Consider the following 27,886-nt stretch of genomic DNA (forward strand, 5'->3'; position numbering starts at 1 on the left):
TACAGTGAGGAATGTATGTATCCTGAAAGGTCTCTCTGTATAGCAATTCCCCTTAATCAGTTTTCCAGTCCAAACTCTTTTCTATATTTTCTTTGTTCTCCTAGAAGGTTGTTATGCTAGTATTCTGGAAAATTAGACTGGGCATCGGAGACATAAAAAACAAAATTGTCCTTTGTAGCCTTTCACAGAAGTAAGGTTGTCCTTAAGGAAGCCTCCATAGTTGGAAGTGAGTCACACAGCCAAAGCCAAACTGAAACAGCAAAACAAAAACAAAAAACCTAGATTACAGAAGAGGCATACAACCCTGAATCATTACAGTTCCACATTGGTAACTAAAATAAAGCCAGTATTTTTCAGTGAAGTATATCCACCTATATAGCGTATTCCCCTTAAAACAGATTACTAAGACCCCCGAATTCTACCTTGGTTTTGTCATATAATATATAGCTAGTGTGTTTTACGGCCTATGGAAGCTGTAGCTACTGAAAACAGGATATGAATAAAAGACACAAGGGACTTTGCAAAAGCAAGCTTCAGTCCCATGAGGAGAAAATACGTCTGAAGAAACAATTGGTAAAAGGGTTGGAAGACCTTTGTTATGAAACATTCAAAGGAAATTAAGTCAGTCTAAACCTTTGTGGAAGCTGAAAGAAAAAAAAATGCAGAAGGTAGGAATGTTCTTCTATTAATAGATGCTCTAATTCATCTGTTTTTAATCTTATTGGTCACAGTGACATCATTTGAATTATCCTCACTGGAGGCACTTTGAATTACCATAAAATGCAAGGATTTTCTCATTATGTTCTTACTGAAAAAAAAAAAAAGGAAAGAAAAAGTCAAGCTGATTTATTTCTGTGAAAAGCTCCTCAGGCAGGAAGGTGAATTTATCCTTGATGTGATAAACTGCCTTCTTAGCAACACTTATGCTTGCATGCCTTGCATGTAACATTTGGAGTGATTAATATAAGGTTCCTCCTGAAGAATAATGTACTGTAGTTGTATTCCAATTTCTGACTTAAATTTCCATGGATCTATGCTGTGAAATACTCAAATATATTGATTTAATCAACATTTTGCATTATTTAGGCAGAGGAGCTAATTCTGCAAGGTGGTAGTAAGCTGATTTGGACTGCAGGTGTTTTCAATGAAATGACCACTTGTTACAAACTATAAATAAATACATGTGTATATATGTCCATATTTAGCTTCAGTTGTGAAGAATGTTTCTCGTCTTGTGGATTCAGATGGGTTGCTTGTGCAATACCCACTCTCAATATGTTTTAAATGTCCGAGCTTCAATTTTTATTGTTGCTATGCCTTTGCAGTAATGGCATCAATTTGCTGAGGGGATTCTTCAAAGAATTTAACTTCTGTGAAAACAGCTGTCTGTGGTAAATTTGGTTCTCTTGTCAAATGACATGAATATTTTGGCTTCAAGAAATTTGCAGTCTATAATGTCTCTGTGCAGTAGAGAATCCAAATGTGAGCTGAAATCCGTTCAAGTGTAGGAAAACCTTGAAACATATGTTTAATTTCAAGCACATACTTTAATACTTAGTGAAGGTCATACCTCAGTGCATGTCTAAGCAGTTTGCCAAACTGGGGCATAAACTAAGGAGGAATTTAGTCTACCATCTCCTAAAATACTTGCGTGTTTGTCCGATATCTTAAGGACAAAAATATTCGATTAAAGCAGTGTGTGTGGCAATCAGACTACTAGGCAAGTGTTCTTTAGATCCTTGTTGTTACTAAGAGGGTCCTTCTACTCATTCTTCCCAGCTTTAATGCTATAGCTATCAGAGTTCACCATCAATCCAAGAATAATCAAGTCTGTTGCTGACAAGTTGTGAAGTCATGAGAAGTATGCAGCTTCTATCACTGAATGTTGATATTCATAGCATCTTCTGGATTTTGGAGGCTAGGACTTGTGTTAAGTGTTCTTCAGAAGCATTCATTTTCCTCTATGACACTACTGGAGTTTATGCATATATGCAATCCCATTTCTCAGGAAGGAATCTGTGTGAGTAAACTATTTTACCTGATCATGAAAGTGTTCATGTTTGTTCACTGTGTTAAGATGTGGTGCTTGAGGGCACACAGTTACCCCATCATATATAAGCCTATAAAAAGGACCCTCCATTTTACATAGTTTATTGTTTATGTGAACAGGTTTGTACGAGGTATACTTAAAATGATGCCAGGTTGAAGGTCGTCTTCATGTGAATCAGATCAGACTTGAATATCAGTCGCTTCCTTTTTTTTTTTTTTTTTTTTTTTTTTTTTTGTAAAAAAGGTCTTATAGTAGGCATTTATTGCTTTTAGGCAATAAATATTATTGCTTATAGCCATCTTTTCTTTGAGAGTCACGGAGGAATATTCAAGTAAATAAGAAAAATCCTGAGTTAGTAAGACTTAAATAAAACAGCAGTATTTTTCATAACTAGTGCTATTTATATCCTTTGATGTAATTAAGTCCCATAGCAGCTGTTTGAGAATTATTGTATCTATTTTCCAGATAGAAAAATTGAACTATAGAAACGCAATTGCCAGAGATGCAGTGGGAATGCTGCAAACACCTGATTTTCTGGTTTTAATTGCAAATACCATTATATCCTCTCATTTTCTTATAGGAAAAAGTAAAGCTAATTTCTCCCTTGCAACACTCATGTCACTGTGTTTGATTCCATCCTTTAACTGCTACCCAACCATTACTCTGTTTCTAAACTGTGAAATGCTAATATATTTTCCTTTGTCTATTTATGAATTGCAAGGAATACACATCACTATTGTCTGCAGTAGTTTGCTAGCATCATGCCATCCTCCCAACAATATAACTTGTCTTCAATAGATTTTTAGGTTCTTCTTCTGTTAATTTGAATTCTTCCTAAGTCGTTGTGCTATAAAATGTAATGTTCACATTAGTATTTTTTCCTCTATTTTCTCCATTAGTAGTGTCTGAAAACATGCTAGAGTTTTCAGTTAGCAAATTAACACAAATAGGAGGAGCAAGCACACTAATGAGTTTGTAACACAAACCACTTCAGGACATTTTTAGAAGTTGCTCATTTAAGTCTTTCTGCAGTAAAGAATTACGCACGTTTTATCTAAATGTCTGCACAGTGGGATAGATATTCTCAGTGCACAAAGATGTAGATAGCTCTTCAATAACTGGGTGTACAATTATGTGAGCGCTGCGGAGTGTCTGCTCAGTAATGTGGGCTACTATCAGCTCCTCAGTCCTCTGTTCTGCTCTGCAACTACCTTCTCTTGGTATTTCATGTTGAATCTAAGCTTCTTGCATCCAGAGTGCTCCAGGGCTCGAGTTTAGGATTTCTAAAAGCCTACATAGAGCTATTGGATGAGAACTGTCGTCTTTCATCTATTTCCTCTGACACAATAGAACTGTCTTCAGTAAGGATGAATCTCCTCTTTGCAAGAGACGGAGCTTTGTCAGGTGCTTGTCTGTGAACAAGCCTGATTACCCTCCAATGCAAGTATAAGGCATTTTTACTTTGACCTTGCTTTCTATTTTACACAACATGTATTAAAAAAAAACCTGAAGAGAACATCTTTCTGCACAGGCTACTTTCCTTAGGAATGAGAGAAGAATGAAGAGAATCATAGAGCAGTGTAGGTTGGAAGGGACAGCTGGAGGTCATCTAGCCCAGACCCCTGCTCAGAGGACGGCCTGTTGGATCAAGCTGCTCAGGTTCTTGTCTAGTTGAGTGGTGAATATCTCCAAGGATGGAGATCCCACTGGGAAACCTGCTCCAGTGTTTGACTGACTTCATGGTAAAACCATTTTTCCTTGTACCTAATTGGAACTTCTTGTGTTGCAAATTGTCTTTTGCCTCTCATCCTGTCAGTGTCCAATAACGTGAAATAATTGTTTATGTGCAACTTAATTGTATAAGGAGCTATGAAATTAGTAGAAAGCTAGTATTACCGCAACTTCAGATTTTGTTTACTGTAAATTCATTTCATTGACAATCCTAGACCCTCATGTCCTTTATCTGTAGAGCATGTGCAAATAACCACCATCACTGCAAGTTCTTTGTCACCATCTTGCAAGCGGTGTTAACATTGTTTTTTCAAAGACTATTTCCATGGATAAGGTGATAATGCAGTCTTTAATATAACTGGGTTCATTATTTCCTTCCTAGGATTCTCTTTATGGATGCTATAAGATAGTGCTTCTTGTGATTCACTTTTTCACTGATCACCCTTTAGTTGATACTATTTATATAATCAATGTAACCTGTGTTTTTCAGATCTCGTGGGTGACTCTTGCATTCTAAATTATTTTCGAATGCTAATACCACAAACAGCAAAACAGTCTGACTCTTCATGCTCTATAGTTTTCTGCCTTAGGGAGGCTTTCAGTAGAAGATTAGGCTTGTACTATCTGTATGTTCTAACACTAGTCTTAGAAAACTACTGTAAATAATTATTTGGTAAATAATATAGGAGTGACATTTAAAAAACAGGAGCATGTATTACCGTGTAAACTTCTCTCATTATCTAGATTAATGTAGAAGAAACTGTCTTTTCACGCTGCATGTTTTGCCCAGCTATTGCCTTTAAAAAAAAAAAAAAAAAAAAAAAAAAAAAAAAAAAAACTTTAGGAGCTGCAGATACAGTTAGATGAATTTAAAAAAAAAATCTGAGAGTGATATAAAGCAACTAGAGAAAGAGAAAGAAGCCCTAACTGGGAAACTGCAAAACTCTTCACTTGAGGTAAGCTGGGCGTAAATGTAACCCAGCAATAAAGAGGCTCTTCATTTTTCCTCTCATCTGAAGGATTCTTAATTAGAGTCATAATTCTATTTGCTGTGGCTAGCATTCGAGGAAATCTGCAAGGACTGTAGATAGATATATCAGAAATTACTGTTCCTAAACTTCTATGATGATTTTGACAAGGCTGTTTATTTTGATAATTTTCATAATGTATCACTCTTGGGTGATATACTTTTTGGTGAGAAATTTGACTGTATCAGGATTAGGTAGTGACTTTATTTGTCTGTATAAAGGGCTAAGTGTGATTCGAATCTTCCAGCCCTTCAGTGACTTCCTCAATTTGTTTTGTCTAGATTTATAAAAGCACCTGCTTACTTACTCCTGTGAGCAAGAGCATTGAAGGGAAAAAAGAATGGATAGATAACTGTTCTGTGTTCTGCCTGCTTGGCAGTCAGGACACCTGAAAAGCAGGTTGGAATGTCCAGTAATTTAGTATATACCATTAGTTAATTTTAGTTATGCTCCCTGTATTTTCTCAAGATTAAGAATGGAATAAAGAAAGCATTCTGCCCCCAAAGCAGCTTTGGGGATGAAATAGCTTTTATGCTATGCTATTTCTTGCTAAGATTATACCTAAGTCACAATGCAAATCTGGTTCTTTACATTAATCATTGCATGCCTGTTCTAACATGGATTCATCTGGAAAATAAATATCTGAGATGTGTTAATATCAGATTATCCACCTGTAACAGCTGTTATGTGTAGTTGCAGGCCAAGCAATGCAAATCTTCCAGAGGAGTGCACTTACTGAAATATTAATACAGTGGAGTGTCACGATTTGAAAAGGCATGACTGCAGGTTAGGTCAATAACTGTCTGTCAAAACAAAAGCAGAACCTCTATAAGGCAATTATTTACCTAGGTAAACAATGTACCTTTTAAGATTGCTGACAACCGTGAATACTGACGTTTTCTCTCTCTTAGGTGAACGTTTGTTCTGCAGACCATTTGTTTTTCAGATCTCTTAAGCAAATGTTATCTGCTTTAAAATCTTCTGTACGATAGCTCATGTGAAGGTTGTGCCTTTGATCATTTTAACGCTTTTACTTCATGGATAAGCTGTAAAGTAACTAACTGCCTTAAGAGAACTGAAGTCAGTGCACTGGTGAAAAGTTCTGATGATGCTTAGTGTTGCATTTATTTTTCCATCTCAATTATGTAATTGCATTTGATACCTTTTCCAGAAGAAAAATGAAGTAATTTGTGATTGTCAATTCTGAGAGCTTATGGGTGAATGGATATGTTTGCATCATAAGAATGTCATCCTTTTTTTTCCTTCCAATCAAGGGTTTGAGGCTCCAAGATTTTATCAGGTAAAATCAGGATATTCCCAAATATACAAAATTTCTTCAGTCTAGCTCAAGAAAAAGTCATGAACCGCAGCAGGAATTAGGTAGCTCACACTGTGGAACTACTGAATTACAGGTAGCTGCTGTCGTTCTAGGTGGCAGTCTAAAATTTCCAGCACTTTGTATCTTCACTGCTTCTAACCCACTTCACTTCTAACAAATTGGATGGTCAGTAGGAGCTTGCATTACAACAGCTCAGCAAAAGATGAAACCCTAGATCTTTCTCAGCTGAGATTTGCAGACTCTGTGTGGCCTTAATAAGCTGTCTTTGACTGTTCAAAGACAGAAAAATGACAGATGCAGGCTTATCAGGAGGCTTATCATTTTCCCTTCCAGTGTTGCTTGATGTGACGTGTTTCAGCAGTCAGGGAACGTGGTTGTGGTCATTTCCTATATAACACCTGCTCTGTCCCCAATCTGTGCAGTTCTAGCTGTACTACTTCTGAATGCAAGCTGCTCTTTTGCCTTTCATTTCTCTTGCAGAGCAGGCTTATGCATTCTGGTATCAAACAATTGCATTCTCCCATTCCATCCATTTCCTGGTTAGAAATACAGAATTTAGTTTGGTTGTTTATTTGTTATGTTCTTAAAGTTCTGGATATATCCTGTTTTTTGGCTTTACTACACATTTCTGCATGTCACTGTTTTCCTCAGTTTTCTCCACTGAGAGAATTTCTGGTCGATCTAAGTTGTGTTGCCCTATCCAGTGTGACCTCTTCACACCTAAGGCAAAACATGGGTACTCAGAAATCAATCATCTTTATTCCATTCCAAAGTCCTCTAAAAATGCATATTTCTACAAAAATATCTTAGTGCACTCAAAACTGAAAATTTACCATGAGGTATTGGCATCCCTATGTAATGCCTGAAAGTTATACAGTACTGATGTGGGGTGCAAGGGGAAGAGATGGAAAGGAGGGATATTGGCATACTATATGATGTCCTAATATTGCATATATGCATGCATGCAGTGTATTCCATTGAAAGAACTCAAAGAAATCAAAATGCTTATGATCTGAAGCATTATTTTTCAAAAAAAAGAAAAAAGAAAAGAAAAAACACTGTTTCCTAACTCCCAATCCTCTGATACTATGAGATCATGATAAATGCAAGCGGTGCTGGGAAATTATATTTGTCATATGGGTATATATAAAATAGTATATATCATGTTATACGTTATATTCATAACACCATCATAAGGATGAACAGATGCACTAAGAAACATCTTAATATATCTTAGAGTCTACCAGTTCTGACAAAGGGGAGGAAATATTCCCTACTGGAGAGAAAGTGGTTTTTGCATTCTTCTTGGTACTTTGTAGGTTACCTTCTGAAGCTATTAGTTGGCGCTATTGCCAGGAAAGTAAGGTCATTTAAAATTTTAATACCTTCCTTCTATAAATACATGAATATTCACAGCCAGGAAACCACCATTTACTATACAACATCATATTTTGCTGACAGCATGATTCCCAGCTGGGAGCTTTGCAATGGCTCAGCCTGGAGCTTCCGCCTCAAAGGTTGGGTAATGTGCTGTTACTAATCAAGTTCTAACCCGGATAAAATTTCAGATCTAAAAATAGCTTTATTGGCTGTATAAGGCACATTTTTGGTTGGGCTGACATAGCGAGAGCACTGTGCAGAGCAGACAGAATTATTATAATTTGATCTCTGTGGGGATGCACTTCAAAACAGCAATATTTCTATATTATTGATATTTTTTCTGGATAAATAAATTGGATTCTCACCTATTTGGTCCCTTGAAAGGAAGGATGTAAGATCCTGTGCAGCTTGAATTCTAGTTCATTAGAGTCCTCCAGTATCTTACTTTTGCACTATAGGATCTCTTCCACATGTGTTAAAGAAGGTATTCTGGAATTGCAACGTACATAACAAGGAAAGACAGGTATCACATTATCATGTTGTATCTTTAAACAATATTAGTGCAGCAGTGCTCAGAACCTTGATGAAGGTCCATAGGTACAACCATAGACCAATTAATCATAGCAGCAGTATAGGTATGCCTATTGCATTTACACCTGTTGCTCCTGTCAGGAATTGCACTAAGTTTAGGAAGGTACTTAACAGTGAACTTAATTGAAGTAACTGTGAAATAAGGCTAGAAAACAGTAAAATACAGTTTCATTATTTTGTTATCACTACTTATAACATGTTACCGTTTTGATGTCCTAGGATCGGAGTATGTGTAAAACTCTGTAGCATGTGGGTGCCTTATTTTGACTCTGAACTAACTCTCAAATGTGGTGACTCTTCTGTAACACATCAAAAGGCAGTTTTAAGTCTTTTATGTGAATTCAGCCTCTAGCAACCTAGCAATGCAATGAGAAACTCGCATCTTTCTACTTAAAAGATACAAGACGTCAAAATATTCTCTCTGATTCCAACTTTAGATCTTGCCTTTGAGATTTCACTCTTACATAGAGGGGAAAGCAGACATAAGCTAGGCTTCAAGTATTCATACTACTTTCAGTCACAGTGAATTAAAATAATCAAAGCAGGAGGCAAAAGGGAGAGCCAAGTGTGGTGGCATGAACAACATGATATTTGCCCAGGATTTCTGCCCATGGACTATCAGAAGCTGAGAGGTGCTGCTTCAAAAGAATCAAGCCATGCTTCCCAAGAGAAGGATAGTAATTATGGTTGGGAAAGACCAAAACTTGAAAGCTTTTTGAAATATTTTAAATCTTATCTGTCATCTTTTAGTATTGGCTGTTCATTTTTCCTTTACTTGGAAGACAGTGAGAGACAGAATCAGCCACCTTAAGAAAAGGCAAGTGCAAACATAATCCATAAACATAATATAAATTTGAAAAGCATTCAGTAGGACCTGCAAAAATACTGTTGCCTAGAGTTCTCTACTCTACTCTACTCTTCTGGTAGATAAAAGTGAATGAATAATGGTATTAGAGCTACAGTAGATACTGTTTTCAATAGGTTTTGTTTTGCAGCAGGAAGAGATTATAAACAAAATCACATGATATTGCTGTTTCTACGGCCTGTTAATAGTAAAATGAGCTAGATTAAATTCTCGACTGATGTGGCTTGGCATAGTTTCATTGGCTTAAATGTTACTTTACTAATTTAAATGAGTTGAGGGTCTGGCTCTATATTTTGAAGTAATGAACCACAGTAAAATGCCTGGATATTGCAAAATGTTCCAAAAAAAAGTTTGCACTGGTGGATTTGAAAGCCTTTCTAACTGAAAGATAGGAGGCAGAAACCTGAGGGGATGGAAAGTTTTGTTTCTTAACTTCTCACATTTTAGAAATAGCAGGATTCAGGACAGAGAGTGTTTGTATGCCTAAAACCTTTGTGAGGTCTTTCTCCTCACATCACTGAAAAATAACATTTTTAGAAATACTTTTCCATCTCATTTCTTCCTACATTATGTTCTTTCATGCTACCAATTTACAGCTCAACCTACTTCTAGTCAGTGTGATCTTATGCTTCATATTAGCAGTGCTTTGAACCGGTAATTGTCTGTGAAGAGTCTGGAAGGTTAATAACGTTGTGACCACAGTTGAAGTTTATATACTCCTCTTTTCATCTTTCCCTGCCTAGATGAGTATTTAATTTTCAAAAGAACTATTCTGAGCAGGGTTTTCTTTTTTTTCCCCCTATTTTCAATTTTTCTTATTGGAAAAAATGTTGGCACTTTCTTTTTAAAGTCTGTTCATCTGCTTACTTTCCGAAAGCCCAGAGAAAAAACACACTTTCGAGTATAATAATGCTAATCTATACTACACCTGCTGATATAGGGGACCATGCAGCTTTAACTGTTTCATATCAAAGGCTAGTTTTATAAGGAACTGTAGTACCTAAAAAATTCAGTGTTTCCTTTTCTTTGTATAGGAAAACATTGGCTTGCACTTGATAGGGACTGAGACAAAGTAAATGCAACCAGAGGCCAAAGCGGTCATTTGGTCAAATCACAAGATCTGACCAGTTAGCCATTTGTTTTTCAGAAAGTCATAAACAAAAATTGCAGCAGCTCTGGAAAACAAGGTATGGTTGGCAAGTGGCTGAAGGAAGTTTTTCTGGCATCTGCCTTTTCTGGGAGTGCATCCAGGCCACAGACAGATCCCATCACAGAGAAACATTAAAGACAACTAATATGCTTTTCACTAAGAATAACAGCTAGCAATTATTCTTCACTTGTTATTCAAACAGATAGTTTTCCTTGTATTTAATTGGATGACATGAAGGAATAAGCCAAGAAACTACTGGAGATTGGGCCATTATATTACGATTTAGATTGGAAGGGACTTTTGAAGGCCATTTAGTTCAAGCCCTTGCCTAAAGCAGAGCTAAATTCAAAACTTAGATCACATTGTTTAGGGTCTTATCCAAATGAGTTTTGAATATCTATATAGTACAGGCTATTAGGGTAAACAGAACTGAAAACTTTATTTCTGTATGGCTTTCAGCATCTTTTCCATTAGTTTTTCTCTACTTTCACTTGGAGGTGGTACTAGCAGTGTCTCACATAAGCAGTGTATATTTATGCTTAACTAAGGGACAATGACTTTAGGCTGTGATTCTCTGTTTGCTTTTTGTTTTACCGTGATATGTGCAGCTGAACCTGAAGAAGCTAGCCTGAGACAATCTGTTGGTTTTTCCTAGGCAGGTCTGGAGACAGGCACACTGTGGGCGCAGGGACTGTGCAGCCCCCCCAGCCAAGGGGACTGCACTCAGTAAGCCCCACATCATGCACTGTGACAGTCTTCCCCAGCACAAGCCATCTACGGTGATTCATAGGGCAGTCGGATTGCAGTGTTCTGTCACTATTATTCTCTCTTTGACAAGGTCAAAAATTAAAAACTATTCCCTTTTGTCAGCCCCTTATCCAAGCAATATGTCAGTTCCCCCAGCTGATGAATCTTTGATATGTAAGGCGAGTGGTAGAGGCCTGGTGACAAGACAGAGGTCTGAATTTACTTCCAGATTTCTCTGTGTATTTAATAAACAGTAAGGTAGAAAAGTATGATATACATATATATAGATTTCAGCAATGCGAATGCAATTCTTCTGCTTAGATGAGCCTCTAATTGCTAATGCCTCCTTTGGTAAGAGAGCTGAGTTAATGATTTGTAGTGCATCATTTGTTAGTTTAAACTTGCAGTGTGAGGTAGCTGAAGCTGGTTGCTTTTTCAAAATTTGTTAATTCAAATCAATTTTATTGGATAACTTCAGTGAAAGTAAAAAATATTATGTTGGTATGAAATTGTTTGAGAAATGCCTAAACTAACATTTCATTTTGTGGCACTTAAAGAGAACAAGATAGAGGACTTGATTCACAAAACACTGGGTTTGTTTTATTTTTTATCTACCTACCTAGAAGTCCCATGATGTGTGGGAGGCCTGGGCTTGATTTTTTTTTTCCTTCCACCAGCTTTCTGATCATTCAAGGAGTTACCTTGTCGCTGGGTTACAGGATGTTACAGAGCGAGCTACTGTCTGTCTCCTGTTGCTACTTCTTCACTTGTGTATTAAGTGTGTTCTGTGAATAAAACCATTTCTCTTTTAAAAAATGATGAAAAAATTTAAGTTTTCAAAACATTGAATTCAATCTGAAAGAAACACATTTTAATTTTTCATTTTGACATGTATGTTCAGAAATGTTTCTTTCAGAGTGATTTGAATAGAAGTTTTATTGACTGCTTGATTTGGCTACCAAATAGTAAACAGTTAGCTGCCCAAGTTGGCAGCTCTGTTAAAGTGTATTTTAACAAGATTTGTCTCTGCTTGCAGAGTTCTGTCATTCTAAATTACAGATATTGTTGCAGATCACCAAACATGTGGAACGTTAGTAATACGGCTGAGGAACTTGACAAGTTCAAACATAGCCTATTATCCCATCCGGTAAAGGAAAGCCACATTAATTATAACACTAGCACAGCTCTGTGTGAGCAAGCCCTTACAGGGAGTTCAGAGGGAAACTGAAATATAAAGTCGGTGATGATCAATAATGGCCACCACTGATTAACTGGGGACAGGAGCCTGACTTGTGTATTTGAACGGAAGGGCAAAATTATTTAAAGGGAAGGAATGCAGTATACTGATCTGCGTGTAGGAAGAGCAGTCCTGCAGCTGTCTGCTCAGAGATGGAACAGTTATTCTCTCCTGTAGCTGGCCTACAGAGGTGCAGAAACCAGACTTAGTAAAGAAAGTTACTTAATTCTCATGGTACCTGTGCTTGTTCAAATAACAAGTTTTGAGTTATCTCCACAGCTAGTGAAGTTTATGATCATTCATGCTTCATGTGAATCTTCCTTACACAGAAATACAGCATCCTCATCTTATATTGCCTGAACCCAAGTATTTCATTCAAAATAATAAACAACCGACAAACCAAATAGTAGCACCTTTTTGTGATGTTTTCTGGCCCTCATTTTGTTGCATGTAATAGCACAAAAGGATAGCGATAAGGTAGAGATAATTCTTTCTAAGCTGTGAGTGTATCCAAAAACAAGTTTCCCATTCATTTTTCTTTTTTAATGTCAGGATTCGTTTCTGGGACATACAGACTTGTATAAATTACAGAGAGAAGGGAGCAGATGCCAAGAAATGGTAAAAGCACAAAGCAAGACTAGAAGTGAAGACAAGTCAAGGTACAATGCAGTTGAAGGTTGTGGTCATAAAGTGGTACAGAATTTCCTTTCCCCCAAAAGTGCTGAAACCCTGGGAGCTGATGCCAGGCTCTGTAGGTTACAGCATTTTGAGCTTTCAGAGCACGGTTCTGTGCTTGCAGCCTATGAGAACAGTATAGGCATAGAGAGTACTTCGGTAAGGGCTGTGGCCCATCTGGGAGTGGGGAAGAGCCTGAGGGAGAGGGAAAGGAGGGCATGCATCCTTTGCAGGAGAGGAGTCGCCATGCTTAGCCAATGCGAGAAAGAACTGAGCCGTGAGATACATGAGGGAGGACATTCAGCCATCACGCGAAAGTATTCCTAGGAGCTGGAGAGATCTGGCATAGAGCATTAACATCCCCCTTTGGCCAGTGCAATGCCAATTGCAGCCATGAAGTCAATGAGAGGCTTTGCACAGCTTGTCTCCTTTTCTGTTATGTAGCACAGAATATACTGGAAGGTACTGTGAGAATGAAATGTGGAAGAAAAGAGATGCCTTAGCCCATTTAGTAAATCTGCATCCAGCTGCATCCGGCTTGTGGTGCTGCAAGAGAAAGGACAACTGTGCAGCTGAAGCTACATGCAGCTATGTAGCTAGCACAAGTTATAATGCTTCTTCAGCTGACAAGTATTTGAAATTATCTGCAGTGAGCACGAAAGTGAAGGCAACACTGAAGAAGAGAAAAAAAGTGGGTGTTAGTATAGAGGCAAGAATAGGATGGAGTCAGGTTATCCAATCTGGAGATGTGTATAACATCATTTAAATCATTTATAATGTCATATGAAATTGTAAGGAAGCAAACATCTCCCTTTCATAGTTTGAATTCTGTTTCTCTAAGGCTGGAAAGTACAAGTGTATCAAAAATGGAAGACATACCATCCTCTCTTACATGCTCACAAAAAGAAAAGGCAAGAGACATAAAGACTTTGCAAGAGGAATGGCACAGCCAAAAGGCAGACTTAGAAGCTCAGGTACAGCAGCAACAACCCTACTTGACCTTATAAAGTATGCATGCTCCTTTAACGCAGAAGGCAGTTTCTCAGTAGTTCACAGTTATGATGTTTGGAATGGTAAATTTAAGACGAATGGCAAATTTAAATTTGTGCTGAAAATTTAGAAAACCTACCAAATAATAAAGGGAATGGACTCATTCCTCACCTCCCACCAAAAAAGCCTCCCAAAACAAAAAAAGTTGTTCTTATAAACAGATATTTGTGGTTACTTTTGTGACAGCTATTATAGAAGTATCTGCTGTGTTTAGTAATTAAGCTGAGAGATGGAAGAATAAAACATGAGCCTGAGGAGTGATGTGCAGAATTCCTGTTTTCAATAGTTTTAGTTTACTGCTTTATAAATGGACTCTGCAGTGTTATAGCCCCAGTATGACAATAAGCACAGTCTTAAACCTGCCTTCTGGTCCGTGCCCTGCTTACTGTGCAAGCTGAACTATGGACTGTACATATGAGATGGAGATGATTTGAAAAAACGTTTTAAGAAAATTCCTTGATGCACAACAGGCAGTATATGCAAAAGGGATGTCATTGTTTCATCAGATTCTCTCTAGAAGGATGTTTGCATCCCAAAAGAACTGTAGAAACTGCTGTATTTTTCTTGTCTCTAATACTTCAAAATGTTCTGCAGCAGGAGCTATTCTTCTAGTTGAACATTTGAAATAATGACTAATGCTGTACAAATAACTGACACTTTTGTTCAATAATCAAATCAAAGAGCAGAAAGGCTGACAAAAATCCAAGAGAATCATCATTAAATAATAAATTTTAATCAATATTAAAATTAAATATTTAATTTGAGGGCTTTTTGCCATTTTGAAAATTAATTCCAGTTAAATCTCTAAATGAAATGTTTTAAAGCAAGAATTCAAAGCTTCTTACTTTAAAATGTCACCATGAATAATCTCAGCTTTAAAAATTAATTTATTAATAGTTTCAGTTGACTAAAACCATTCTGAGTATATATATCAGCTATACAAAAAATTTCACTTAATTCTATTCTTCACCGAAACAAAGGGCTCTTTGCATGAAACAAGCATCTTCCTATTTTTCACAGAGCAACACAGGTTCATAAAATGTGCTCAAATGTACATAGTTCCTCTTTGCTGTGAGTGCAACCATTAATCCTATCCTGCTGACTTGCTTTTCTGTAAGGTGGCTCAGCTGAAGCAAATATTAAACCAACAAGCAAGTAATTTCAAAGAGGCACTGAAGAAACATGATCTACAGTCCAACAAAGAAAAAGAGAAGCTTTTGCAGGATCTTCAAAACACCATTAAAGAAAACCAGAATGTTAAATTGCAGCTGGAGTCATCACATCAAAAAATCTTGAAAATGTTGGAGAAAAGCAAAAATCAGGAACTCAAGGTCAGTTTACAAGCTACTGGTTTGAAAAAAAAATCTTAATTGTGGGATAAATCATCTTTGCTAAGAGCTGATTATCAAAATTCAGTTTTTTCCAGTTATCTCAATAATGGGTTGCCATCATTGCATATAATGAATTATCCCATGGTTTTGAGAGCTCATCATCTTCAGGGGTATTTTAAATTTATTTTAATATTTGAACTTATACCACAGTGTGGATGAAACAGTTGCATAGAATAATATAGTCCACCTTATGCAGTTAGGCTGAGATGAATACGAGCTCTTCTATCTGCTCCCTTGTTTCAGAAATACAAGAGGATTCCTAAGTGTGCTATTAACAGGACTTGTTTTTTTTCTTTTTCATACTTTATTCATTTATACATAGAATAGTTTACATGAAGTATAATTCACATGTCTAATGATGTGTATTGGCTTAAAGATACCTTCAGAAAAGAAATCAATTCTGTAGTGGATAACCAAAGCTTTTAAAGGTTCAAATGGATTTATCTTAATGACAAATTGTTAATTTAATATATTAAGGTTCATATTGTATATTCTTCTAAAGGAGGTAGTTTTTCAAGGGAAAAAAAATCAATTAAAAAGATCTATATGTGATTGTGACATGAAGTTCAGATGTCCATGTTGAAATCACACATCCTAGGAAAAACCTCTTTTTAAAACATATGTAGTAAAACCACCTTAAGAAGAATTTAATCTTTTGTTTTTATATTCAGAAGAAAATCCTGAATTTAAACTCATAAAACCATGCTGAAGGCAGTAAGCTGGTGATAATAAAACAGAGGATCAGAGTTTACTTACAGAGCAACCATAAAGTTGCCTTATACTTTATATTGTATGAGCATTTCTACAGACAATGGAAGATGTATGCAAGAAAGATAAAGGAGAGATGAAAGCATGTCTGACACAAAGTGATAATTAATGACAAACAGGTCAAATCTGGGGCTTTGTGTGCTGAATAATAAAACATCTTCCTAATGCCAAATAGTGCAAAAATGTCAGCATTATTATTGCATGATATACAACAAATCTAGTGGATTTGGGAGAATTTCTCCATAGTAGGTTTTATTTTTTTAATTTCAGCTCAGTTTTTGTTCTTGTGTTGATGAAGTGTCATTTAAAGTGATGGCAAAAATAATCAAAATTCTACAATGAAAGGCCAGATTCATCCTGACATTAGAAGTAAAATAACAGAATGATAAATAAGCTCTAACTCCTTTGTTTTCTGGGCGGGGGGGAGGTTTGCTTACAGGAGGCGGAAGAGCGTTTGAAAAAGGAATTTAATGAGACTTTCAAGATCCAGCGGCAGTCTCATAAGCTGGAAATACAAACCTTGGAAGAGAAAGCAAAAAAAGAGTTACATGATGAACTGGAGCAGATACAGAAGCAGCAAACTCTGTTGCTAGGTATAATGTCTCATGTCATACACAGCTTCTACTGCTTGATTATATGCTGGGAAGGACTGACTTTTATCCCATTCATTTTCTTCCCCAGCTTTGGGAACTCAGGTCTGTGTGAATCTCCTTTCTCATACTCTACAATTTCAGCAGCACACACTTGTTATTCTTTGTTAACCTAGCTCTCAGCTGTCAGCAGCAGAAAGCTGCTGGAAGAGTAGTCAGGTATACAGCGTACAGGTATGCACTTACAGATATATTAAACTGGAATATCGTAGTCAAAATATATGGCTTTTCTTCCTTTTTTTCTGTGTGAAGAATTACTATATGTGGATCAAATCTATTCTATTGAGTCCTGCAGTGAGGACTGGTGACTCCATACATATTGTTTATTTGGTTTACAAAGAATGAAGTTCCCTAAACTGTTCAGATCTAAATAGAACACTGCCTTACTAGGACCGGTAATATCTCCAGGCTTGAACTCAGGTTATTAAAGCTCATTTATCATTTTTTAATTAAAAAAAGAATAATGCAAAAGTACTTTAAGTATAAACCAGATTCTGCTCAGTGATGTAACTGTGCTTTTTCTCTGTAATTGAAATTTGCTAGAAAGATTTGTTGCTAGCTAAAGTTCAATAGATAAATTATATTCTGCTTCCTCAAGAAAAACTGTTGAAAGAATCAGAGAGGAAGCCTTGTTTCACCTTCTACCTAATCCATCTCCAAACTTGTACCCATTATACACATACAGTGGCAGTATATGACAGAGAGCTGTTTGCTAAGTGCTGCGCTTGTCTGACACAAGCAGAGCTGTACTGAGTCTGCTTTATGGTCTTCTATGAACCAACAGTGGTCTTAACAAGGAATGATGTGGGTGCTCCAGGAAAGGTCAAGATTAGAAGAAGCAATTACAATTATTTAGTCTGCAAAACAACTGACAGAATTTCCCTTCTGATTCCCATGTTGAGCCACTGCTATTGTAGCCCAGTATCTTGTTACTGTTGCTCAAATGAGTTGACTAGTAACAGAAGACCCATGTTTTAAAATGAGTTGACTAGTAACAGAAGACCCATGTTTTACGAAAGATCTTGTGTGGGTTTTTTTTTTTCAATCATATTGATTATATTGAATGGCAAAAGAATTGAGAGTCAAAGCAAGATGTAATGTATTAGTGTCTTTATCTACTTTGTCTACATCTACCCTCCCACCATCTGGCCCCTGACTTCCTTAATGGTAGTCTTTGTCATTGTCACTAGGATCTCTAAGGATGGAACTTTCTGAGCAACAGACATTGTGCACTAGACTCAAAAAACAAATAGAAGAACTCCAAATGGAGCTGAGGAGTGTGAGAACACTGAAGAAGCAGCAGGCAAGTCTCAATTCCTACTTCCTTGTCATGCAGTGCTAAGGTACAGGCTCTCTTACATAAATGGAATGGGTTTCTATCCCTTATGTCACACTTTAAAATGTTAGCATTGTTTATCAGCTTCTCCATATAGGCAGATATTTTTTTCCATTTAAAGATCATAATCTACAACACAAATAAATGAATGAATGTTACAATAAAGAGAATTTTATGGAGAATATAAAACATATTGAGGAAATTCTGATCACAAATTTTGGCTCTCACATAGAATTGAAAAATCACTTATGCACAGAAGTCCAGTGAGTTCTTCTGGTTAAATAATAAGAGGCTGTGAATAATGCAATTTGGCCTTTTTCTTAGGAAGGAAGTAGCCAGAGCCAGATCAGATCTCTTCATGATGAACTGGAAAAAAGTCAGCATGAAGTTTCTGGTCTCAAGAAAGAGAATTTACTTCTGAAGGATGCAATGGAGCTACTCAGCGCAGAGCTGGGGTCACAGAGGCAAGAAGCTGCACAGCTTCAGGATAGGGAGAAACAGCACAGAAGGTTTGCCTTAAATTCACACTTTTATAGTACTATATAGAGAGTTAATAATAATGGCAGCATCAGAGGTGTTCTAAATGTGATGAGTGTCAGAATGTGTTTTTTCTACAGATACTCATTTTAGAGGTTGTGAGTTTTGCAAAAGCGGTAGTATCACATTTCTTTCTCCAGCCATAATAAGTGTTCGAACTAAACTGTTCAGTTACATATCACAGACAAATATGTCCAGTGAAGTATGTCCCACAGGAGTTACCCGAAAAAAGCTACTTAATATCTCCCTTATTTGAAAGGGGTTGGAAAAGAAACCCAAACCACACTGAAGATCTATTAAAAAATAAAGAAGTGTCTGAGAATAGATAACAGGTTTTTAAACCCACTGTCCATAGCTGAAGACACTGGGTTGTTAACTCTGTGGGACTCTGCTATGGCTCTAACAGCCAGGGCCACGACACCAGCTACTGGCAATATGCCTCCAGGCTGATGGGGCTGCTTATCTGTAATTGTGGCTGTCTCTGTAGAAGGTGGGTTATGTCCTCTTAATGTAGCCACAATCTAGCAGCATATGTTGCATTGCAGTAGCAGCGGTCTTCCCACATCCATACAGAAAAAGTGCAGGACTTATCTTTCACATGAGAGACAATATTGGGGTTCACTGTCCAAAGCAATTGTATAGCTGTTCAATGCTTCAAAATTTTTAGATGGCAATACCACAGTCTCTTTGTGGAGAGACTGAGGGATCTGGCACATGGCTACCTTTCAATTTATTTCTGCACTGGTGAATGCTCAGAATATATGGTCCTAGCTACTCAATCTGTATATATAAAAGGATTTCTGAAGAGTACATCTTTAAGGGAATCCATTTAAATTTTGTCCCGTATAGTCTTCAGAAAAGAACTGAAAGGACACAACATCTCTCTGCAGACTGTGGAAGTGGCCAAAGTAATTCTGTTGCTGTCTATCAGTCAGTGGATATTGAAAGAGTAAGAAAAAAAATTTTTTTTCATTCACGCCCTTTTGAAAGTTACTTGGAAATGACTTTCATTTCAAGCTTTTGAAGGAAGATCAACAGAAAGAACTGCAAACCAGAGCGTTTCATTAGGGCCTTTCAACTACCTTGAAGGAATTTAGAGCATCTGTTCACAAAGGGAAAAATTATTCACGTCAGAGATGATGTCTAATGCACCTAAAAGAGAAAAAGAAGTTGCTAGGTTGGGAGATAGTCTTCTCAGCACATAGATGATGTGTCTCTATTACAGTAAGCATTTGAGAAGGAAGTATTAATGGAAATTATGTGAGGAATAAGCCTTCAAATACAAGCAGGTAGCACTGAAGAGCTCAAGTGGTCATAGGCACATAGGATACAGGCTGCTCTGAGATTACCCATGAAAGACCTGGAACATTAACCTGCAGCTCTTGTTTTGCAGGACCATTGATTTGGGTAAGGGGATAGTTAATTGGTGAGTGCATATCAATAACAGCTTTTTACTGTTACTTCAGTGACAGTGACCTCTTTTTTTTGCTATATAGTTGTTTCTGATTTGAAAACTGATGGTATTGCACATGCCAAATTTTTATTACTAATTATTTAAAATTAGTGTTCCTATTGTCATCTAGTAGGCACAACCATTAATCTGCCTGAAGTAATCATTTTAATTTCCATTCTCTTGAATTTTGGGAATTCCACCTCCAGAACAAACCTTCTGCAAGGGCTGGAATGAGAGCAGACAAAGGGTTTTTATGAGGAGGAGAGGACAAGTGCTAAAATATGTATTCAGAGGTAGAATAAAAACTCTCCTTCAGAAGATCCAATTCAGGGGTTCTGCTCCTGTTTTCACTCTCATTCTCCTGCTTCTTCATTTGTGCAGTGTCAAATCAATCACTCCCATGGCTATGCTCTAATTTCAAGGGCAGAAGCCTTTTATGGGCCTTTTGGCTTTTCCTGAAGCCTTTCAGAAACAAGTAAGTGAAAGGGGGCTTAGAATTACATATTTAAAAAAGGTAAACAGATTATTTTTTGTGAAAATTGCAATTGTTAAGCTGCTAACTTTGACATCTGCGTGGGCTCTTTCTAGTGAGTTCTCCAGGCTTTAACAAAACATTAGCAAACAAAAAGCAACGAGCTCATAATGATTCTGCAGTAAATGTCCATTGGTTTCAGGGTTGATATCAGAAAGCAAAGTTACGGCTAGGCTTGAAAAAATGTCAAGCATTTTTTGGTTTTCAGTTAACTGTGTTAATTAAATGGCTTATCTTTCAAAACGTATTGTCTGTTTAAGACAAATATTATGCTTAAAGGCATTGTTATAACCTTTGTTACATTTTTTAAAAATATTTATTTTTAGGATGGTAGATAGTATTAAGTGGGGTGCAATGATGTCAGGAAATATAGCATTGGAGAGCGTTATTTTAAAATCCCAGAGATTTCAAAATAAAGTTGCCTAATATAAGTGAGTTCCCACAATAAATTATTGTCACACTTGACCATCAAGATTAATGTACGAACTAGACAATAGCATCATATAAAAAAGACCTTCCATTTCCTAAAGGTTGAAGGACAAGCATTTCTTGTCCAAGTAACTTCCCCCTTCCTCACTGTTAGTGTGGTTCTGCTTCAGACTGCAACTCAAGTGTCAAAGTCAAACCAGCAAGCAGATGCCTGGGGCTTAGCCCAGTTAACTACCTTTGTTGTGAATAAAAGACTTCAAAACTGCATGCTTTGATCAATGATAATAAACTAGTATTGAAGCATTTGAGAATTCAGACTTATTTTAATACGAATCTGAAAGGCTACTGATAGAAGACCTCAAAGTCAAGCATAAAAAAGAACTCGACGTACTGAAACAAGATCACCGGAAGGAAATCGAAAACATGTTTTCTGATTTCAGCAGCACTCAGGCACATCTTCAAGCAAAGATTTTCTCCTTAGAGACTGAGTAAGTCATTTAAATAAGCTGTGGCTTATATTGGCAATGAGTACTGTTTGTAATTATTGTTCTTACTATATTTGATATAATTTTTTTTTTATTACATGGTGGAGTATCATAAGCACTGAAATAGAAATGCACAGGTATTTCCTTTGCAAACATAACAGGGCTCAGATACATGTTAATAAACTGTGAAAATTGTTTAATGTAAAGCAATATATAGTTTATATAACCCTGCACTTACACTCAGTTTTATAAAGTGCATGATCATCTCTGTCACAGATGATATCAGAGTCCTTAATCCATGATCTTGTACTTAATTTTGTTCAGCTGAGCAGCATCTTTGTGGTTAAACTCTTGCTCATTCTCACTCCCTTGCAAATATCCCAGGATATTCCCCAACTGCAGCCCCCACTAACTCATGAAAATAGATGCACTTTGCAGCGTTCTTCAGAGGTAAGCCATTTTGGGGTGCTTCAGACAGTGTGGGAGTGGCCCCTAGCACGTAATCCTTGTTTTCAGTCTTTTCCTTTCCTCTTACCCAACTGTGCAGCGTATCCCTGGAAAAGAGACCTCTTTGCATGTAGGCAAGTCTCACACCGTTCAGACATTAAGTTTCTATCTTTTTGTCTGAACTCTGAGATGCACTAAGTCAAGATTGTAAGATTGGGAGGGTTTTTTTCTCTGAAAAATGTTTCCCTCACCAAAAAAACCCCTGTGGTTCATATTCTGTAATACGTTTCTGAGTATGGCAGATGAAATTCATAGCACTCCGTTTCTCAAGCAGCAGAATTCTCAAACTTGGCTGATGAGATGACTTGCTTTCTCATGGGTCAATACTGCCATTTCTAAGAAGGTGTAAGTTCTAATTTCAATTTTTTCCCCTGATTAAAGCATTTAAAGAGCTGGACTCGCACTACAGGTTTTGCCTCAGAGGCTTCACTAAAGCAGCATGTCTATCCAAGCCTCTCTTTTCATAAAAGTTACAGTAATTTAGTGTCTCTGAAGCCTCTATCAAATATAGTTTAAATTAGCCTGTGGATTCTAAACTTACCAAGTCAGAAACGAGAACAAATAGATGGATTACAGACATGCATAAATAGTATGACATAGCTCTTTTTCCCTTCAGAAACCAGACTAGCAATATTATGCGCAAGCTTGTTAATATTTTACACCAGGGGCTGGATTTTATACTAGGCAGGCAATTTATTTTGGAATTCTGCAGCAGTCTACACTTACGTGTTTTTTATATAGATATAGATAGATTTCCATTTTTTAAAAATACTGTTTTATCAAAAATGCTTGACTATGTCCCTATATTTTAGAATTTACAATAATAATTTAGCGTTTATGGTAGGGTATAGCCCATGTATCTCTTGAACCTGGTCTGAGGATGTTTTTTCTGGCTTGTATTCTTTCTTTGGCACAGACTTAAAGGATTAGAAGCAAAGCCAAGAAAGCAAGAGTCCAGACCGGAAGATATACACCTTATAAGCTGCCTGCAAGATAAAATAAGTGAGAGAGAAGAGACTATCAAGCAGCTGGTGGTGAGATTTTCTTTTATATATAAATGCACATTTTGGATTTTGCTGGAAGGCTCCATTCACTGTTTCCGATTGGTACTTTCTTTCTGCTTTGGAATATTCTGACAAATATATATTTCCATAGCAAAGAAACACACGTAGCTTTATCTCCCCTCAGGAAGGAAGACAATTTCAGCACTCACTTTTAGCCAACACTGAATCTTACAGGAATCGATCCTTTTCTTTCAATCCTAATCTGGGATGTTTGACTCCTTCCATGAAGGTAAGACAGGCAATTCAATTAAAATTGCGAATCATGGTGTTTTATTGCTATTTGAATCATACAAATATAATTTGCATGACAATAAAGATCCTCTTCATTTTATATGGTGATGTTATTCAGTAGAATTCTTTCCAGTAAACAAACCCACAATCAGGTGCTGAATATAATATAAATTCAGTAGAAATATATAAGCAGATACTTAGGAGTATGTAAGCAGTTAAAAAACATTAGACCCCTCCCCAAAAGGGCTTGGTCTTTCACTGGGATAAGCACAGCCATTGCTTGCAGATAACTGGGAGCTGCTGTTCGGGATATTGCATGCATCAAAGAAAATCATGAATTGGATTTGGGCTGCCCAGGATTTGCCCCTTGCCATTTCAGCCCCACTGTAATATACTGTTTATAAGGAGTCAAGGAAAAAAGTGAGGGCAAGGTGGTGGAAACTTAGCTCTCAGTTCTGCTGCAAAGCTATCAGCTTTGATGTATCTATAACCTCAACACAACTTGTTTGAATTGGTCCCACCTAATTCATGGATCCTCACAGCATACCCTGAGAGGGGAATTTATTTTCAGTGCCTGTAGAAAATACGTGAACCTTCATTTCTGGGTGTTCCTCACAGGATGTGGGGAATGAGATACCGTTTTTATAGTATTAAGTCTGAGAAAATGCACCTGTAATGCAGTTTTCTGTAATGATAAAACGTAGCAGAAGAAAATGGATGAGGTGCCCAGCCGCGTCGTCAGTGTTCCGAATTTAGCTTCCTACGCGAGGAGCTTCTTGAGCTGTGACTTGCGATCAAAAAGAAGTGCTCCTCAAATACCAAAATCTGCAAGCTTAGACCAGAGTCCTGGCTGCCTCAGAATGGGCTATCTATCAACACGGTCCTCAGACAGCAGTGCTGCCACAAGGTATTTGTCCATTTTGCAGTGACTTGGAGATGATAAATGAATTAGCACTCAATTTTTTAGGCAAATACGTTCAACATTTGGAAATAAACAATGATGTAGGTTCCTGGCCTGCAATAAATTCCATGTACTCAGTTCTCTGCAGATATAGCCTACTTCTGCAGTCAGATTTGGGTCTAATCACTGCCCAGCAGAGCTTACAATTGATATCCCTCCCAGTAGAAAAGAAGGGGAGAGAGAGAGGGGCTGCAAGTATTTGAATAAAAATGTGGTAAATAGTGAACATGGCTACTTAAAACTTTTGGCACGTCTCAATGGTTCTATTAAAGATGTATTTTTCTTTCCTACCTTTGTCCCATTTTGCATTTGGTAAATGTAGATGGCATATTCTTATTTTAGGAGACATTTGAATAATTCCAGGCTAATCATTTGGCAAAAGGTTTAAAGACTTAAAAACTGATTCACTGATACTTAATGGTCCTCTGGTGTCACATGTGTAAACATGTTTTGCTGTTCTTGAGTTCCAACAACAACTTAGTTTGGTGTTTTTTTCTCAGAAAAGCTTAAATATTTTTTCAGATTTATGAGCTCTTATTTACACTACGTTTAATGTTTTACAAACATAAATTAGATGACTCTTCAACACACAATTAAACATTTATATGATGAACAATGTTATGCAGCATTATAATGGTAAATGTGAAAAAATTACCACTCTGCTTCAAGACAAAAGTGTGCCCTCACCTGTCTCCTAGCGGAGATTAGTTATCCTGTAAATTGCTGCAAAGTTCCCTCCTTGAAGGCAGATGGTGTTAACTGCTCTCAAAGACAATACCCAGGACACTGGCTTTGATCCAGTTTGATGATTCCTAAATCTTAAAGACAAAAGCATTCTGTGTCATGCCAGATGACTGCCAAGGCCAAGTCAGATTTGTATTTTAAAGAGAAATGTGCAGGGGCATTGAGTAGCTGGGCTGCTACTTACTTACTTAATCTTTTTAATAAATGATAAATGAAATTATGAATTGCCACTATAATCTAACCAAAATTAATATAAAAGATGATCAGAGTGCTGAAAAAATCAGGGAATATGTTATAGGATGAATTATAAAACCAGTTATTATTTAGATAAATCTTTCAGTTTCAAATAAAACTGCTTTATCCAAAATTTTTCATGCATACTTCATGTACTATGTACCTCATATTTTTTTAAGATTGAATTGCATTTGGGTTTTTTTGGATTTTCAAGGCTTCAGATGCTTGAAGCATCCATCTTTTATTTTTCGAGAGGCTGAATCAAGAACTATGTCCAAACACTTCTCCATAGCTGCTTAGCCCTACTTTACACTTTCCTTTGTGCTACTACCAGTGCTGCTAGTCCAGTTATCTGCCTAGCTCAGATCCCAGTAGGAACTGGAGTGGGTTCCTTCTGGCATCATCCAGCTCACAGGAGCACAAATCCATGCATTTGATCATGAAGTTCTTCCAGGGGTGGGGCAGGAATTGCATTAAATATTAATAAGATTATAAGTGATACTAATGCTTATTTGTTTGCACAGGACACACAACAATGAAGCACTGCAAACCAAAGATGACCGGAAACGAACCCCCCAACATCAAGAATGGTTTACTAAATACTTTTCCTTTTAAAACAAACTGTTTCCTTATGACTCAGAATTACTAGAAAAGATGTTTTCCATTTTCTCTTGGGAAATGATAGTCCAATATATGATTTAGAAAAAAATAAAAACATTTATGTAATTTCCAAATATATTATTAGAAACAACTGCACTCTCTTACATCTAGTTACCATGGAATTACAGGCATGGATTTTGAAAAAATGCAGGTTTAACATCTTCTGTTTAAAAAAAAAAAAAAAAAAAAAAAGGAAGTGCAAAATTGTAGACATTATGTGAATAGACTTTATAATCAAGAGAACATACCCCTCCACAATTACATTAAATATGCAATTTGTTCTCAGATACTTCCTGTCTGTCAGCCTGGCTGCAGCTGAAGAAACACCTTACTTCTCTAGGTGATTTCTGTAAGTTTACACATTTGTTTCATCAGCCATTTAAAATCAAAAAGCTTATATTAATATAAGTTTAAAAGTTTGAATAGTTATTAAACTTATTTTATGCTGTACAACATGTAGTATACCTCCCAAGAATAGCATGTTTATAGCAGACTATTTAAGAAATAGTTTCTGGTTAGATTAATGAACTATTTCCTTGTTTTGTATAGTCAGTATTACAAAATAAGATTCCTGTTGCACTTCAACACATGTAAAAATCATCCTGATAAATCAAGGTAATATGTAAGTATGAATATTAAAACTTGCTTGTAAATCACCCCTTTGTATGTCTGCAAAATAGTGCTGTTCTGCTGAAGTCTGAGTCAGACTGATACTTCCAGATTTCCAGATTCATGGAAACTGCATATTTGGACATTTAATCTCAATATTGTTCTTATGCTTACCTAAATACAGAGTAAAGGACTAAATTTATTATATCATGCTTGCCAACTCATTGCTGGGGAGGGATGGTGCTATTCTAAAAGAAGACAACCATAAATAAATTAGCTTAGGCAATTTGTCAACAAACATGTTGTCAAAAAGACCTCCAGAATCTTTATTATTAAGTAGTGCTCCATCATAGAAACCGATTCTGCAGACTGAAATAGTGCTGATGACCCAACATCTCTATTTAGCAATCTCTGGCGGGGCAGGGGGGAATGATTACATTTTGCACCAACTCTATGCTAGCTTGACATCAACAGACCACCACTAACACTGGGAATGCATTAGATAACCTCCAGGGTGCGTTTTGCAGTTTCATTTCATCCAAAAGGAATCAAGTTTTCATAGCCCAAGACCCTTTCACAATATAAGTGAGAGTCCAGGCGAGACAGCTGATTCACTTCAAAAAAGCACACTCTTGATCTGAACTAAATATAGACAAATCAAAGGATGCTTCTGCAGTGCTATTTAAGGATAATTTGCAGTATTTTTCCAAGATCACAAAACATGGTAATTTTTGCAAGTATTTTCAACATACTAGCAGAATGCAGTTAGAGGAAAGCTAGGGTCACCCTTTCAAGAAGGGACAGGATGCATTCTGGAAAACATTCTACTAGAAAACATAAGACCTCTGCGTACTTTCCATTTAAATATAAAACCAATCCATATTTTTGCAAAAGGGATAATTTATTTGGCTCAATTCTCTGTCTTAACTATTTATATTTGCAGTACAAATTATATGATACAAAAATCAGATAAAGTAGAAAGAGCAACACTTTGCACTGTTCAAAATATTCTTCAGATATGTAAAGGTCACGTTTGCTTCATTGGAGCAGGAATATTAGCAGATGCCTGTTCTAGGTAAGCTAATGGACCTTGAGGCATTTCTGCAGGTTTTTTGTGTTGTACACTGATATCTTCCAGGACCTGTTGCCAGTGTCGTAGTTTACCTAGATGCTTCTGAATTAATGCTTCTTTTCTCTGCAATTCATTTCTTAATTCTGAAACATCCTATGGATGAAAAAACATATATTAGTAAACAGACAGTATTCCCTCATATAAAGACCTTGTAATGTTTTTAGTCTAAGTTCTCAAACTAATCTTATGGGGATTCTAACAGTGAAAAAGCACCAGATAAAACAGATAGAGCATCATGAATGCACTAGTTCTGTTCCTGCAGATCACATGTTTCAGAGAGATCACACTTTTGGCAAAATTAGACTAATTCGTTTGTTTCT

General features: G+C 36.7%; 2 protein-coding genes across 8 annotated transcripts in view; one reads left to right on the forward strand and one right to left on the reverse strand.

Moving 5' to 3' along the window:
• Positions 1 to 26,641, forward strand: part of FAM184B (family with sequence similarity 184 member B) — a 52,081-nt gene extending 25,440 nt beyond the window's left edge. The window contains exons 3-13 of one of the 6 annotated variants that reach the window (XM_064511383.1): positions 12,671 to 12,777; positions 13,635 to 13,767; positions 14,962 to 15,174; positions 16,430 to 16,595; positions 17,843 to 17,959; positions 18,317 to 18,497; positions 21,281 to 21,427; positions 22,848 to 22,965; positions 23,120 to 23,224; positions 23,931 to 24,133; positions 25,690 to 26,641. In XM_064511383.1, the coding sequence (XP_064367453.1) occupies positions 12,671 to 12,777; positions 13,635 to 13,767; positions 14,962 to 15,174; positions 16,430 to 16,595; positions 17,843 to 17,959; positions 18,317 to 18,497; positions 21,281 to 21,427; positions 22,848 to 22,965; positions 23,120 to 23,224; positions 23,931 to 24,133; positions 25,690 to 25,780 (1,581 nt within the window). In that variant the 3' untranslated portion in view covers positions 25,781 to 26,641. Of the gene's footprint in view, positions 1 to 12,670; positions 12,778 to 13,634; positions 13,768 to 14,961; positions 15,175 to 16,429; positions 16,596 to 17,842; positions 17,960 to 18,316; positions 18,498 to 21,280; positions 21,428 to 21,808; positions 21,875 to 22,847; positions 22,966 to 23,119; positions 23,225 to 23,930; positions 24,134 to 25,689 lie in introns of those variants that run through there. The other 5 variants (XM_064511385.1, XM_064511384.1, XM_064511386.1 and 2 more) reach the window with 5 other exon arrangements.
• A 673-nt stretch (positions 26,642 to 27,314) lies between these two features.
• The window catches only part of MED28 (mediator complex subunit 28), a 28,034-nt gene continuing 27,462 nt past the window's right edge, over positions 27,315 to 27,886 (reverse strand). For both annotated transcript variants that reach the window (XM_064511389.1, XM_026122032.2), the window contains one exon: positions 27,315 to 27,659. In XM_064511389.1, coding sequence (XP_064367459.1) covers positions 27,462 to 27,659 — 198 coding nt within the window. In that variant the 3' untranslated portion in view covers positions 27,315 to 27,461. The remainder of the gene's footprint in view (positions 27,660 to 27,886) is intronic.

Source organism: Dromaius novaehollandiae, chromosome 4, assembly GCF_036370855.1.
Source record: "Dromaius novaehollandiae isolate bDroNov1 chromosome 4, bDroNov1.hap1, whole genome shotgun sequence".
Classification (NCBI taxonomy): Eukaryota; Metazoa; Chordata; class Aves; order Casuariiformes; family Dromaiidae; genus Dromaius; species Dromaius novaehollandiae.